The sequence below is a fragment of the Diceros bicornis genome, chromosome 4, assembly GCF_020826845.1.
Source record: "Diceros bicornis minor isolate mBicDic1 chromosome 4, mDicBic1.mat.cur, whole genome shotgun sequence".
Classification (NCBI taxonomy): Eukaryota; Metazoa; Chordata; class Mammalia; order Perissodactyla; family Rhinocerotidae; genus Diceros; species Diceros bicornis.
In genome coordinates this window covers 35380297-35393361 of record NC_080743.1, presented here as the reverse complement: position 1 = coordinate 35393361, position 13065 = coordinate 35380297, and the positions used below count along the sequence as shown (strand labels likewise).

The 13065-nt window shown below is 43.0% G+C and overlaps 1 protein-coding gene across 5 annotated transcripts in view; it reads right to left on the bottom strand.

Moving 5' to 3' along the window:
* The window catches only part of CDC14A (cell division cycle 14A), a 155620-nt gene extending 142790 nt beyond the window's left edge, over positions 1 to 12830 (bottom strand). For 3 of the 5 annotated variants that reach the window (XR_009219745.1, XM_058538638.1, XM_058538639.1), the window contains exons 1-2: positions 12322 to 12829; positions 11444 to 11534 (exon numbers count right to left, since the gene is read on the bottom strand). Coding sequence is in view for 3 of the 5 variants with exons in the window: in XM_058538638.1 (XP_058394621.1) it covers positions 11444 to 11534; positions 12322 to 12370 (140 nt within the window). In the remaining 2 variants the exon portion in view is untranslated. Of the gene's footprint in view, positions 1 to 11443; positions 11535 to 12321 lie in introns of those variants that run through there. The other 2 variants (XM_058538637.1, XM_058538641.1) reach the window with 2 other exon arrangements.
* Positions 12831 to 13065: the final 235 nt, after the last annotated feature.

Here is a 13065-nt window from a genome sequence, read left to right as displayed (position 1 = left end):
GGACAAAGAAGACATGGTATACATATACAATGGAATACTACACAGTCATAAAAAAAGACAAAATCGTTCCATTTGCAACAACACAGATGGACCTCGAGGATATTATGTTAAGCAAAATAAGCCAGACAGGGAAAGACAAACAATGCATGATTTCACTCATATGTGGAAGATAAACAAACACATGAACAAAGGGAACAGATTAGTGGTTACCAGAGGGGAAGGGGATTGGGGGGGTGGGCATAAGGGGTAAAGGGGCACATATGTATGGTGACTGACAAATAATAATGTACAACTGAAATTTCACAATGTTATAAACTATTATGACCTTAATAAAATAACAAAAAAATAAAAAATAATTTAAAAATGAAGCTGCTGAATTAGATGGCATCTAAAGTTCTTTCCAGCCTATTATATTATATTATAATATCATATCACATTTCTAGCCATATATATATTATAGACTATTATATATATTATACAACATGGTCTAGGAAGTCAAGGACTCTAGTTATCCATATTGGACAAACCCATTCAATAGTTCAAATGTTTCTCAAGGACGACTCGCACTATTTGATGCACTCTGCCCTCTCAATGCGTTGGGTCTGGGTACAGAGGCATTTCCCTCAGAGTGTCTCCTTGGGGAAGGGGAAGAACCTCACAGCTTTCTCCCTGAAATTCACTATGCTTTGTACACAGCTGGAGAACAAACTCACAGTCCAGAAAGCAGCTTCCTAAGGTAGGAAGCTTGACATCTATTGACTACTATTTACTTACTTGCATAAAGTTTGACATTTGTTGAGACCACAAAGGAAGGAGAGAACCCCAATATCAACTCCCACTCCTGTCCTTTGGTACATTATCTAGGTTTTTAGAAAAGTCCAGGAACACCACACTGGGAGTATGAGGAACCCTTCTCCACTTAGTACCTTCTTAACCTGGGGCACATAGCAGGGCCACTTAGGCCTCAGCTGCTGCTACTGTAAAATGGGTTAGTGTTGCCACTTTGCCTTAAAACCAAACAAAAGACTAGATGGTTCAAGGACCCTCCCAGCATTAGGGTCTGTAATTCTGTCTTCCCTCTTTGGAGCAAGTCAATTAATGAAAACCCCCTCTGAGGCTCAGATTAACGAAAACAAAAGGAGACTTCTTCAAGAATGCATTGGTAAGATTAAAATTCACTCCCACAGAAACATTCTCAAGTGGTGTCAATTAACCCCTTTACTCAATGGCAGGTATTAAAGGCAAGAGAGCTCTGCAGACAGTATTCACAGGGCTCTGGTAGAAAAGAGAGTGATGAGCAATCCCTGTACATGAAAGACGAACCCTCCTCACCTTTCATAAAGAAACTGAGGCCCTGAAAAGGAAAATAATTACTCTAAACCCTGGCGATGATCACATTACCTCTCTAAGCTCTTGGAATTAAAACCAAAACCCTCAAATTCACCTGTGAGGCCCCGGGTGGTACAGACCCTACCTATCTCTCTTTGGGGCCTCATTTTGCACCATTTCCCCATTTTATTACTAGTAAACTCCAGCCAAGATATTCCTTTTAATTTCTGCCTCAGGCCTCTAGCACATTACCCTCCCTGGCCTAGTTAACATCTACTTATCCTTTAGGCCTCAGCTCCAGCCACACTGCCTCAGGGAAGTCTTCACACACTTCACATACACACCCCCATACCCCCACCACAACCCCCACAGGCTAGGCTCCATTGTTACGTGCTTCCAAAGAAGTGTAGGTCTTTTCTTCAAGCACTGACAAATAATCTGATGTCTGAATATTTGATTAATATCCTCCCTACACTCACTGGACTATAAGCTCCATGAGAACAGGGCTGGATTAAAATTTGCTCACAATTGTATCCCTAGCACCCAGCACAGAGATGACTGAGTAAATGAAAGAAAGATTGAGACATGGTTGGTTCATCTGCAAAAATACTGCCTTCTTCCATTTAATCCTTCTAAACTATACACCAGGTTAAACGTGGGGAGAGCAATCAGATATCACATTTTACTAGATTTGGGTACAAAATAAGACTAAATTGACAAAAATGACCTAAGAAGGAAGGGACAGTGAGAGGGATGGAGAACGGTGAGATCATCTACCTCTCTAGGGCAGGGAAAGGTTAGGAGCACTCCATCCCTGTCTCCCCTACAGCCTGCATCTTTATTACTGGCTTGCTCCAAATGTGGCCTGCTCCAGAAGGAACCCTCAATCTAAAAAGACTCATCTCAACTACACATTACCCCAACTCCTTTTTTCTTAGGTGCCCCTTCAATTCTGTCTCAGAGTTTTGACAAGTTAAAATCATCCTAAACCTTTAAAATCATCCATTACTTTTGGGTTTTCTAGAATCTCCTATAGGGTACGTGGAACAAAGCACATTTGACACTAGTGAGAGGGTCTGGCAGAACAGAAATTATTTTACAAGCCCACCATTCACAGCTTCCTAGAAGAGACCTCTTTAAACATTTCTCTTTATCTCACACAGAAAAAAATAAAATGTTTTTAACATTTCAGATTGGCTCGGCGGTGGACAATCAACAATTTGACTCCCAGGACTAATGTAAATGCTATATTAATTCCACACTCTCAAAAGGAAGAGAAATGTATAGAATAGAAATCAGTTAAACAAGGATTCCCAATTCAGAAATCTCAATCCAGAACATAAGTGAAAATCACAAGTAAGCCAAAAAACAAAATCATATTGTTTCTTCTAAAGCCTGCCATGAAACCCACTCCCTTTCCTTATGTTGCTAAGAGAGTTTCAGTCTCACTCAGAGTCTATTTAGTCTTGTTTTGTACCAAAGGCTAATAAAATGTGACATCTGGTTTCTAAGCCCATAGTATATTAGACTCATCAGACAGATCAGAGGGAGGAGGCAGCTCTTAGGGGCTGTACATTGACAGTAATGTCAAAAGCTAACCCGACTGTAAGCAGCACCTAGAAACTACTCAACTCATAGTAGTTAGTCGTCAGTAAAAACTGAATAAATTAAAACCACTAAAAGACACAAGATGTTGAGCAAACAGGCACCATCTGCTATATAAGCAGAGAGCCCTTTATTCTTTAGGAGTCCCTAAAACTACCCCTGAATTACAGTGAAACTATACAACTAAAGTATTCATAATAATAGAGTCTGAGTGTTACAGAAAAAAAGCAAATCATAATCAGTAAATTCTTTAAAAAGTCAGAAATGTAGATTCATTTTAGAAAGATTTCCATAAATTATAAAACTGCTTTGATATTTCAAGATGTGATTTTCCAACTCATTGTAGAAGCTGCCTCACTGAAATGGCACATTCCCATAAAAAAACTAGATAAACGCATTACTAGAGTATATCCATCAAGGAAAGCAAATATGAAACAAGCCATCTTTTCGGACTCTCAAAAGAAAATTAAATTTTATAACAAAAGAACAAGTCCAAACTAACAAATTCTTCAATTCATCAACAGGATGTGACTATCTTTAAGACCAAAATATTAAATTAATACATGAAACATTTTATTCAAAACATTTATTCAAACATTCTATTCAAAAACTATTCATACAAACTATTTTCTATAAAGGAATTCACTGTCAATCGCAAATAATTTTGATCATTTACCAGATGTTTCCAAGTTGTTAAGGAGTGGGAAGATCATGTGCTTTCAATAAACAGAGCAAGATTTTTGATGTTCTCATTCAACATCTGATTCTTTGGTGGTCCTGGAAGTATTTAGTTGATTAACAAAACCGACTCTTTTTTTTTTTTTAAGTAAATGGAAACTAAAGCTTAAAAAAATGTTTTTAAAGAAACAACGAATTCCACACTTAAGTGTAGAAAGCCCAACTCAAATCAGTGAGCCAGAAAGGAACTTGAGATCAGCTGTTCCACCCACCACTCCGGATTTTAAACAAGTAAATATCTAAATATACAGGGCAGGCATTGTCTGTTTCCTGCTTAAAAATCACACAAGACAGAGACTCCTCTTTTACTTTCACTATAGACCCTTTTTACTTCATCTCCCCATCCCCAAAATAAAGCAAAGCAACAAAAAGGCAAGCTCCTCCTCCTGACTTGCGTACATGGCCTGCTTTGAGGTGTCACTTTCTTCCAATCGCCCAGGCCAGAAACCATGAGTTTACCTTCAATTCCTCCTTCCCTCCTCATCTGGTCACTCGCAAATACACTCAATTCATCCTTTCTAGCCTCCTCCATCTGGTCTTCCTGTTCCCATTACTACAACCCTAATCCAATCCTGCCACAGCCTAAGAGACCACCACCTCGCAGCCATAAGAGTACTTGTCCTAAAACAGAGCTCTGATCAGTCTCTCTGTCATTCACAAGCCAGCAAAACTGAGATCCAAATGACTTTCCCTAATCCAGTCCCCAACTAAGTGTCCAGCCCACCTGTGACCTCTCTGCATTCAAATATTCTGCCTCACCTGACAGAAATTTGCTATTCCCAAACACTGAAATCTCTTTCTTTCCTTCCTTCCTTCTTCACTCACTCATTCATTCAGCTAAAATTTCTTGAGCATCACCTCTATGCCAGGCTCTTTGCTGGGTGTAGGGACACAATGGTAAGCAAAAACAGGTAGTACTTGTTTTCACAGAGATCATAAAATACACTCTTGGCTCTTACACACCCTTCAAAAGCTAGTTCAAACATCACTCTGTGAAGTCTTTATTACCCTGGGCAGTAATAATCTCTTCCTCTCTGGGATTCCTAACACGTACATTTGCAGCTTTTGTCATATATTGTCCCGCACTGTATTTGTTTCCATTTCCTTCTTTAAGTGTTTGTGTATCTCTAAAGCATCAGCACAGTGCTCTGCACCAAAATCTACCCCATCTAAATGTTAGTTCCTTCTACAGCAATTTGCAACCACTTACAAGTTTTAAGTTACGCTATTTTCACTTCCCATAAAAATATGTCGAGTCTTTTTTCTTTTTCTCTTTTTTTTAAAGCACAAAGGTGTATTGAGCTGTGGCTAAGTAGAAGTCACTTACTTTTGGCTTTGGAATGTGTTTATGAACTTACAAATGAGAACATCTGATGTCTTAGGAATCTACTTCAAACAAAATAATGAAGCCGCCCTGTGGTGACTTGGCTTGGAAAAACTTGGACAGCAGACAGCTCCCAACTGGACTCTCCTACTGCCCATTCGGATCCCTCTCTCAGGCTGCCTGATTAAGACGAGCCCCGTTAGTTTGTTTTTTGTGTGTGTGTGTGTGAGGAAGATCAGCCCTAAGCTAACATCCATGCCAATCCTCCTCTTTTTTTTTTTTTTTTTTTGCTGAGGAAGATCAGCCTTGAGCTAACATCTATTGCCAATCCCCCTCCTTTTTTTCCCTTTTTCTCCCCAAAGCCCCAGTAGATAGTTGTATGTCATAGCTGTACATCCTTCTAGTTGCTGTATGTGGGACGCCGCCTCAGCATGGCCGGAGAAGCAGTGCCTCGGTGTGCGCCCGTGATCCGAACCTGGGCTGCCAGTAGCGGAGCGCACGCACCCAACCGCTAAGCCACGGGGCTGGCCCCTAGCCCTGTTAGTTTTAACTGAGTCCTCTGCACCTCAGTTAAATTTTGCATTTTCACCAGGCTTATCACAAGCAAACTGAAAGCACTGAAGAATAATTTGTCCTTATGAAGATCAGAGACTGACTACCCACTGTGAATGCCTAAGAGGTCAAAACAGCACGTATTTAATAAATTGATATCTAGAAAGCAAAATTTGACTCTAGGGCATCACAGAATTAAGACTTGACTGGTGAATGTACCCAAATATGTCTATTTCCTCATCACGTATACTACAGAGGTCTGTTGGTTGTATACACAGGTATACACATACACAAGTACATGCCTAAAACTCGTGTTCAAAACAGAGGATGAAAAAAAGTGGCCCTGAACAATGCTGGGTTATTTTTGCAAGGTTAGTTTGGAAGGAAGCAGAAAGCGGGAAGAAATTATAAACCTACCATCTTTTAAAAGCTAAAGAGTTTTTTGAGTTTTTAGAAGAATTCTATGCAGAAATCATTACATGTTAAGTTACATCAGTTAAGCAGCGAGAGTATTTGACCAGTCAGCCTGCAAAGGCAGTTGTCAGAGGCTTACAAAAACTGGGCTTCTTTTGTTTTCATCCATCCTGTTAATAATATATAATGATAATTAACTCAATTTATTTTCTCTTTTTTTTGGCAGTCCACTGAAAGGAGCAAAAGCAAAATTACACCCACAAAAGTGGAATTGTGAAAAAACACTTTAATTATCACCACACCTTCCCAGATATGGCCTGAACATTAAGTTTGTGCACACACTGTCAGTGGCACGTTTCTTGCCAAAACCATCACCACCCAAGTTAGAAGAGCCAAGCGCACCAGGGAGGGGCAAAGCTGTTCTGCACCATCCTCACCAGCCCCAGGCTCAGGACAGCTGGGAACCTGCCAGAAGCAGAAGAGCATGGACTCCACGGTCCCATGGCTTGCCTCTCGGCTCAGCAACTTACTACCTCAATGAATTTAGGCTCTACTTACCCCCTCTGGGCCTCAGTCTCCTCATCTGTAAAGTGGTGATAATAACAGCACCTAACTCCTAGGGTTGTTCTGAAGATTAATTGAGTTAATGTGTGTAAAGCACGAAGAACGCTGCCTGGCACAGGACTATAAATATTAGCTGTTGTTATGATTTTATTTTTATTCTCATGGTAAAATTTATCTCTGAATTCAACTTTCCATTAAATTAACCTACTTGCTACATATTAAATTTGAAATAAAAATTGAAAAACTAAAAGGGTTTCTTCTCACCTCTATCTAATCTAAATACTCCATTTCCATAAATATTTCCAGGCAAGAAAAGTTCTGTATTTCTCTCAAAGATGTCCTAAGTTCACATTTTGAGTCAAACCTATGCTACAGACTACATAAAAGAAATCATTCTTCTAGAAATTATTTATCCAAAAATTCCTGGTTACATTAATATCAGGCTGCTTTAATAAAGTTTAAATGAAAAGTGAATGTTTTAAATTATTTAAATCTTTAACTTAGTTAATTAGTCCTCATTAGAGGCTGCTCATTCTTTCATGCTAAAACGTTTGGTGAAATTCTTCGAGTCACTTCAGAAACTGCTTAATATTCAGTCCCCCGAGTACGTCCATGAAGAGTTCTCTCCCGAATATTCAATACCTTCCTTTTGCAAACACAAGAAGAGAAGAAACGAAAATGGACACGGCTGAAAATGAAGACCCTCTACACTACTCTTCACAGCAAACCGGCTTTCTATGCATTAACATCCAACCCTACACCCATAAAGGTGGGGCACATAAAGGTTGTAACAATTAACATATTTAATTTTGCTAACCTTTGAACCAAAAAAATTTGAGCCAAGTTATAAAAGTAAGCCTCTATTTGGATTACAGGGCCCAATTCCAAAACCAAAGAATCAGCCTTTCCAGAGAGTTGTACATTATTTGTAGCTTAATCAAATACCAATAAATCTTTGAAAGGCTCCCTTTTTATGGGGCTATTTTTGTCCCAAAGGTGTGCTAGCCTCTACTCTGATTTTAATTCGATCTTGGAAATCATAACGCAAGGACAAATGTATGCTGTCCTTCCAACCACATTTTACTAAAACTGCTCAGGCCTTTATATTAACGAGATAAGTTCTGTTTAAAAATCAAGCAAAACATTGAGACTTTCATTTCTAATAGCCTGACCTCATGAGGCCACTTTGTGAAATTTTCTCCACCAGCTTCTCAGAAGGTTGCCGTTTTAATCACGGCACACTATCATCCTTTTAGAACTAAGTAAACATCTGCACAAAACACAGCTGTGTCCAGCGTACCCACAGCCTAACATTTAAAGCTCTACTTCCTGATTCAAAAATAACAGTTACATTTCCAAGGTGATAATTTAGCCAGAAAGGCAGCATTTGATTTCTACATTCAGCAAATAAGTACCCAGGTACAGAGCTGTACAAGGCCCTGTGTGATAATGTATATAAATATACTCCTTTCCTAGAGACATGTATACTCTGATAGGACAGTCAAGATTTTTCTCACCACAAGCCACCCTCCACAGATAGAACCCAGGTTACTACACATCCTTCTAGGGGCTTTGCAGTCTCTCTTATTCTATACGTCCAAGAAGAAGTGGAGCTGACAAGAGGGATTCCACAGCTTCTCGCCCTCTCCCCTTTCTTCCCCCTCCTTCAGTGTCCATCCACCTTTTTGGCTGCTTATTTCCACTTCTTTCTCTTGCTTCTCTCATCCTGGCCCTGCCTGTGAAATACAGACCTTGATCTCCTTCTCCCCAGAAATCATACCATCCTCACAGCTTTATCGTCTCTTTGGGGAAAATCCCCAAATTTAAGAACTTCAAATTTACGTGATATCCAACACGACGTGGATATTCCTTAAATTCCTTAAATTCAACCTGACCAAACTGGAATGCCTGATCTCCCCACTAAAGCCAGTGCTTCCACCCTGCTTCTTATTTAAGTTAATGGCCCCAGCAAGCTCACCGTGGCCCAGGCTGTCTTAAGGACTGCTTTAGGTTCTCTTCTTCCTCAGCACCCCACCAACCCATCCACCTGATCTGTTGCCAAGTCACATGATTCACATCCCTTCTTCCCACCACGACTGCTACCAATCCTAATCCAGGCACTTGTTTCTTCCCCCTGAACATTCCAGAATTTTTTTAAGTGGGTTCCTACCTCCTCTCTAATCCAGCTTAAGTGATGCTATCACGTTAATTTTTTGAGAGAAGATCTATGTACTCAAGAACCAGAGGTCTTGGTTTCAAATTCCAGCTCTGCTACATCTGTGACCTTGGGCAAGTTACCTAACCTCTCTGTACCTTACTCTCACCATTTGCACACTAAAGATAATAATGGTATCTGCCTCATAGAATTGTTGTAAAATAAAATAAATTAATAATTGTACACCTAGAACAGCATCTGGCACGCATTTAAATTCTCAATAAACATTTGCCATTATTTGCAATTAGCATAAACCCAGTCATACCAGGGCCTGCCCCAAACCCTCAAGGGGTCCCACTGAGTGCCAAGGAAACTGTGGTTCCTCGCCTTGGCATTCAATCTGCCCCCAACCGATCTTTTAGCTTCATATTCCACACATCCCCACGTGAGCTGTATACACATCGGGCAAACTGGAGGACTTACTATTCCCTGAACACACTCCAAAGCGTCCCTCCTCATCCTTGCTGTTCTCGCTTCTGTGATCTCTCCTCACATCTCTGCCTCTCCATCCTTCAAGCCAATCCTAACCCCTCCATGAAGCCTTTTCTGAATCCCTCAACCAGATGTGCTCCCATCCACCTGTGAATTCCTCCTTGCACAGAGATTGTTTCTCTTACAGCAGATATCTTTTCTATACCTCTCATGGCAGCCCTGTCATTTTCCCTACAGGTTCAGAGCTCTCCAAAGGTAATAGGTGCATTCATCAACACTGTAGTCTCTACATCCATCTAGCCATGTGTAATATGTTGGGGTAACAAAAAAGATGGAGTTGTGGGTGATCAGAAGCACAGCCACTACTGTGGCACAGTAGTTGGACAAGTCCAAATGAAAAGAAGTATATACTCTGCCCAGACTGGAGTACTCATCATAGTTTCAAATGACATCAAAACTCACAATATAAATTGGATGGTCTCTCCAGCAAGTCTTTCTTCACAAGACACCAGAAATATATAGTAGAATAAATATAAGAGGAATGTGATTTGTAGCCCTATCCTAAAATATCAACATTAAAATCACACACAAAGTGTCCCTCATATATCAATACTAGAATCAAAAAGCCATTGAGCACTGTGTTTAGTTGGCTAAATGCAATTTTCTGCTAGATCTACCATCTAGCAATCCCCAGACAAGCAACTCAGACTTCAATGACCGGAGTTTGTTTATTGACATATTAACAACCTCTGGCACATTAGTCAGTGCAGAATTGAACAGAATGGCATATGCAGAGTCCCTACCCTCAGACTCACAAGAGGTCCCTAAACCCCTAACTCACAAAAAGAAAGCCACAACAACGCACATTCCCAACAGAGCGAACACTCAATAAACACTGCTGGCAATGACATCATCCAGGTACAGGGGTCAGGGAGCAGGCTGAGCATTACCCCATTCTGTGTAGGAGCAGAGCTGTAATCTGACACCAGGGATTTAGACCTCTTTGCCGCAGCCACTCTGGGCATTCATGAGGAGCAGCAAAGGGCTCTTTCATTCCTACTTTCACTTCAGCCATTCAAGAAGCATCCTGCTCCCAGCACCACTAAGAGAAATGTTCTGAAGACATCAGTTTCAAGAATCCCCACGATGAAGTGACAATTAAAGATTGTTTTTCCTCCAATAAAAGATACATTCTTGAAGGTGGAGACTATTCTCACTCTTCCAATGCCTGGTGGTACCCACAAATTCTTAGGCAGAACTGCCAAAATCCCTTTTAACAGAACAAGTCCTAGGAAGCTTACTAGCATGACTATGGTTCACGCAACTATGTTCATTTAATTGCACATTTGGTGAAGACAACAAGAAAGTAAAATTAAATGCTTTAGTTAGAATACATTAGACTACCCTGAAACACCAGCTCTCTTAATAAAAGGACATAACCAAGTTAATTCAGCCTTCTTATTCCTTATTATCTGTTGCTTTTATTGAATACAGATTTACCTCTCTCTAATTAAATTTTTACTATACTTAAAGTATTAGGATATCTTTTTCCTGTAGATTAATGGTCTTGCACAGAAAACACTTCCCTACTCTTATCTCCCACTCTCAAATCCTAATCCCACAGAAGCAAAGTAACCAAAGAAAGTAAATCAGCACTTCTCTACTACTTCTCCAAAGGCAAAGAAAATAATACTGTGAAGTTGGGGGCACCCAAATAAAATAACTCAATCAATAATTGGTCATACAGGTCAAATCTCACTCACAGATATGACTTGGATACAGCTCCCTGCAGCTAATGGGTCCCACTTCCCGAAAATGAGCTGCACAAACAGAAACATCCTGAGAGACAGCAGAAGCCTTGTGAACTGTAGAGCTGAAGCACCTGTAATACACACACTGCCCTGTGCTCTGTGGCTGCTCCATAAACACTCGGTCACTGATTCACAGGCCAATTACAGAGGCTGACAAGGACAGAGTACGAGTCTCCCTGGTCCTGCTGTGGGGAGTGCAAGGAATCTATAGTTGCAGTTCCTTGTGATGGTAGGAAGAACTAATACAGACAGACCTCTAAAAGGACGGAGGTGTTACCGGGTTCAAATTATGTTAACTTTCCCTGCACCTCTCCCCAGGCATCTGAGCCTTAAAATAATGGTATTTTTACTTGCACCACTGGGGGAAAGTGAATAAAACTGCCACAAAGGTGCACAGTGTTTCCTCATCAAAGAGCCAACTAGCTAAATGGCTGAGAATAAAACAAAACAGAAACTTACTTTTCATAGACCAGCTCCTCGTCGATGGAGAAATAGTGGGTATTTACTGTGCTTTTTGGTCTGTTCCTTAAAGTAGCAAAATATAAACGATCTGAAAGACAAGTTTAAAGGAGGAGAGAAAACACATGAGAAGTAGGGAAGCTGGAGGTGGGGGGTGGTGACAATACACGAAAGATCAAAATAACAACCGCTCCCCATTATTTAAAGACCCCATTAACACGTGGAATTCTTGCAGAAACCCGATCTCTCCCAGAAAGCGACAGAGACCCAAGAGCACAACAATCAGAGAGGCAAGAAGAGGACGTGACTGAGGGACTCAGCGTGGGGCAGAGCTCTCATATCTCCCTTGTTTCAGCCCAGCAGGAGCAGATAGAAGCTGGGGGTACCCGTAGAACTGGAGATGCAAGTTTGGTTCGGAAATCTCCAGACCTCAGCGGCTGCGGAAGGGGAAGGGAGACGCGCGCCTCTCCCCTGCAGCTACGGCGACTTCAAGAAGAGGAAGGGAGGAGAGACAGGGGGGTGTAATTGGGGGGTGTCCTGAAAACCGAGGCCAGCAATAGTAGGATAAAGGCAACCTAAAGGATCACCCGGAGCAGGATCCCCACGAGCTGCTGCGTGCAGGAGTCCAGCAGAAGCCGGCGCTGTCCCATTACCGAGGGACCTGCAGAAGGATCGAGGGACGCAAGAAAGACAGAGAAGCCGGAAGCAGGGGGTCCTCGGGGAGACGATAGTGTCGAGAGGGGACGAGAGCGCGCGCAGCGGCTGCAGGACACCGCGGGCCCAGAGAGACGCCAGGAGCGGTGGTTGAGAAGTAGGGGCGAGAAGTGAAGAGTTGGGGGAGAGGGAGGGTTGGAGGATGCGGGGCGGCTGCTCCTCACCTTTCATGAACTCGCAAGCCCCGATTAGTTCCCCTGACTCCGCTGCCATCTTAAGCGAGATACGTACGGGGGAGGGCTGGGTCGTGGCCAGCTGAGGTCACCCGCCCCCGGGGGCTTCCCCACTGCCCAGAAGCTGGGAGGCTCGCAGACCCGAACACCGAGCCCGCCCGAGAGAGGCAGCAGGCGCCGAAGGCGGTGGCGGCTGAGGGGTCAGCGCTCCGGGCGCCCCGGGGACATTCCGTGGGGAACCCGAGCCCGCTCCGCGCGGGGCGCACACGCCCCGGGCTGTGGCCGCTGCGACTCGGACTCGACTGCTGCTGCTGCTCCGCCGCCGCTGCCGCGCCTGGGAAACGCAGACCAGCTCTCACGGCCGGGCAAAGTCTTCTCCCGGCTCTCAAAGTGATCATGGAGGACACGTCTGGCCCCGATCGCGCCCGTGGCTACTCGTGCGGCAGCGGGCAGGACTCCGGTGCCCGCGGGCTGGCAGCAGCTGCTCCGGCTCCTCCTCCGCCACCTCCTTTCAGCAGCAACTCTTTCTCCTCCTCCTCCCCCTGGGTCCGCCCCCAGACCTTCCTCCCCGCCCTCCCTCAGCCCCCTCCACTTTCACGGCTCCGCGGCCATCCCTTAAAGGGACAGCCCCGCTCCTTTCTCCGCGTCAGCCTCGCGCCCCAGTTACGAGGAGCCCTGCGAGTCACTAGGAGCCGGTTGCTAAGGCTTTGTTGTCGTCCACCAATTGCTGTACAG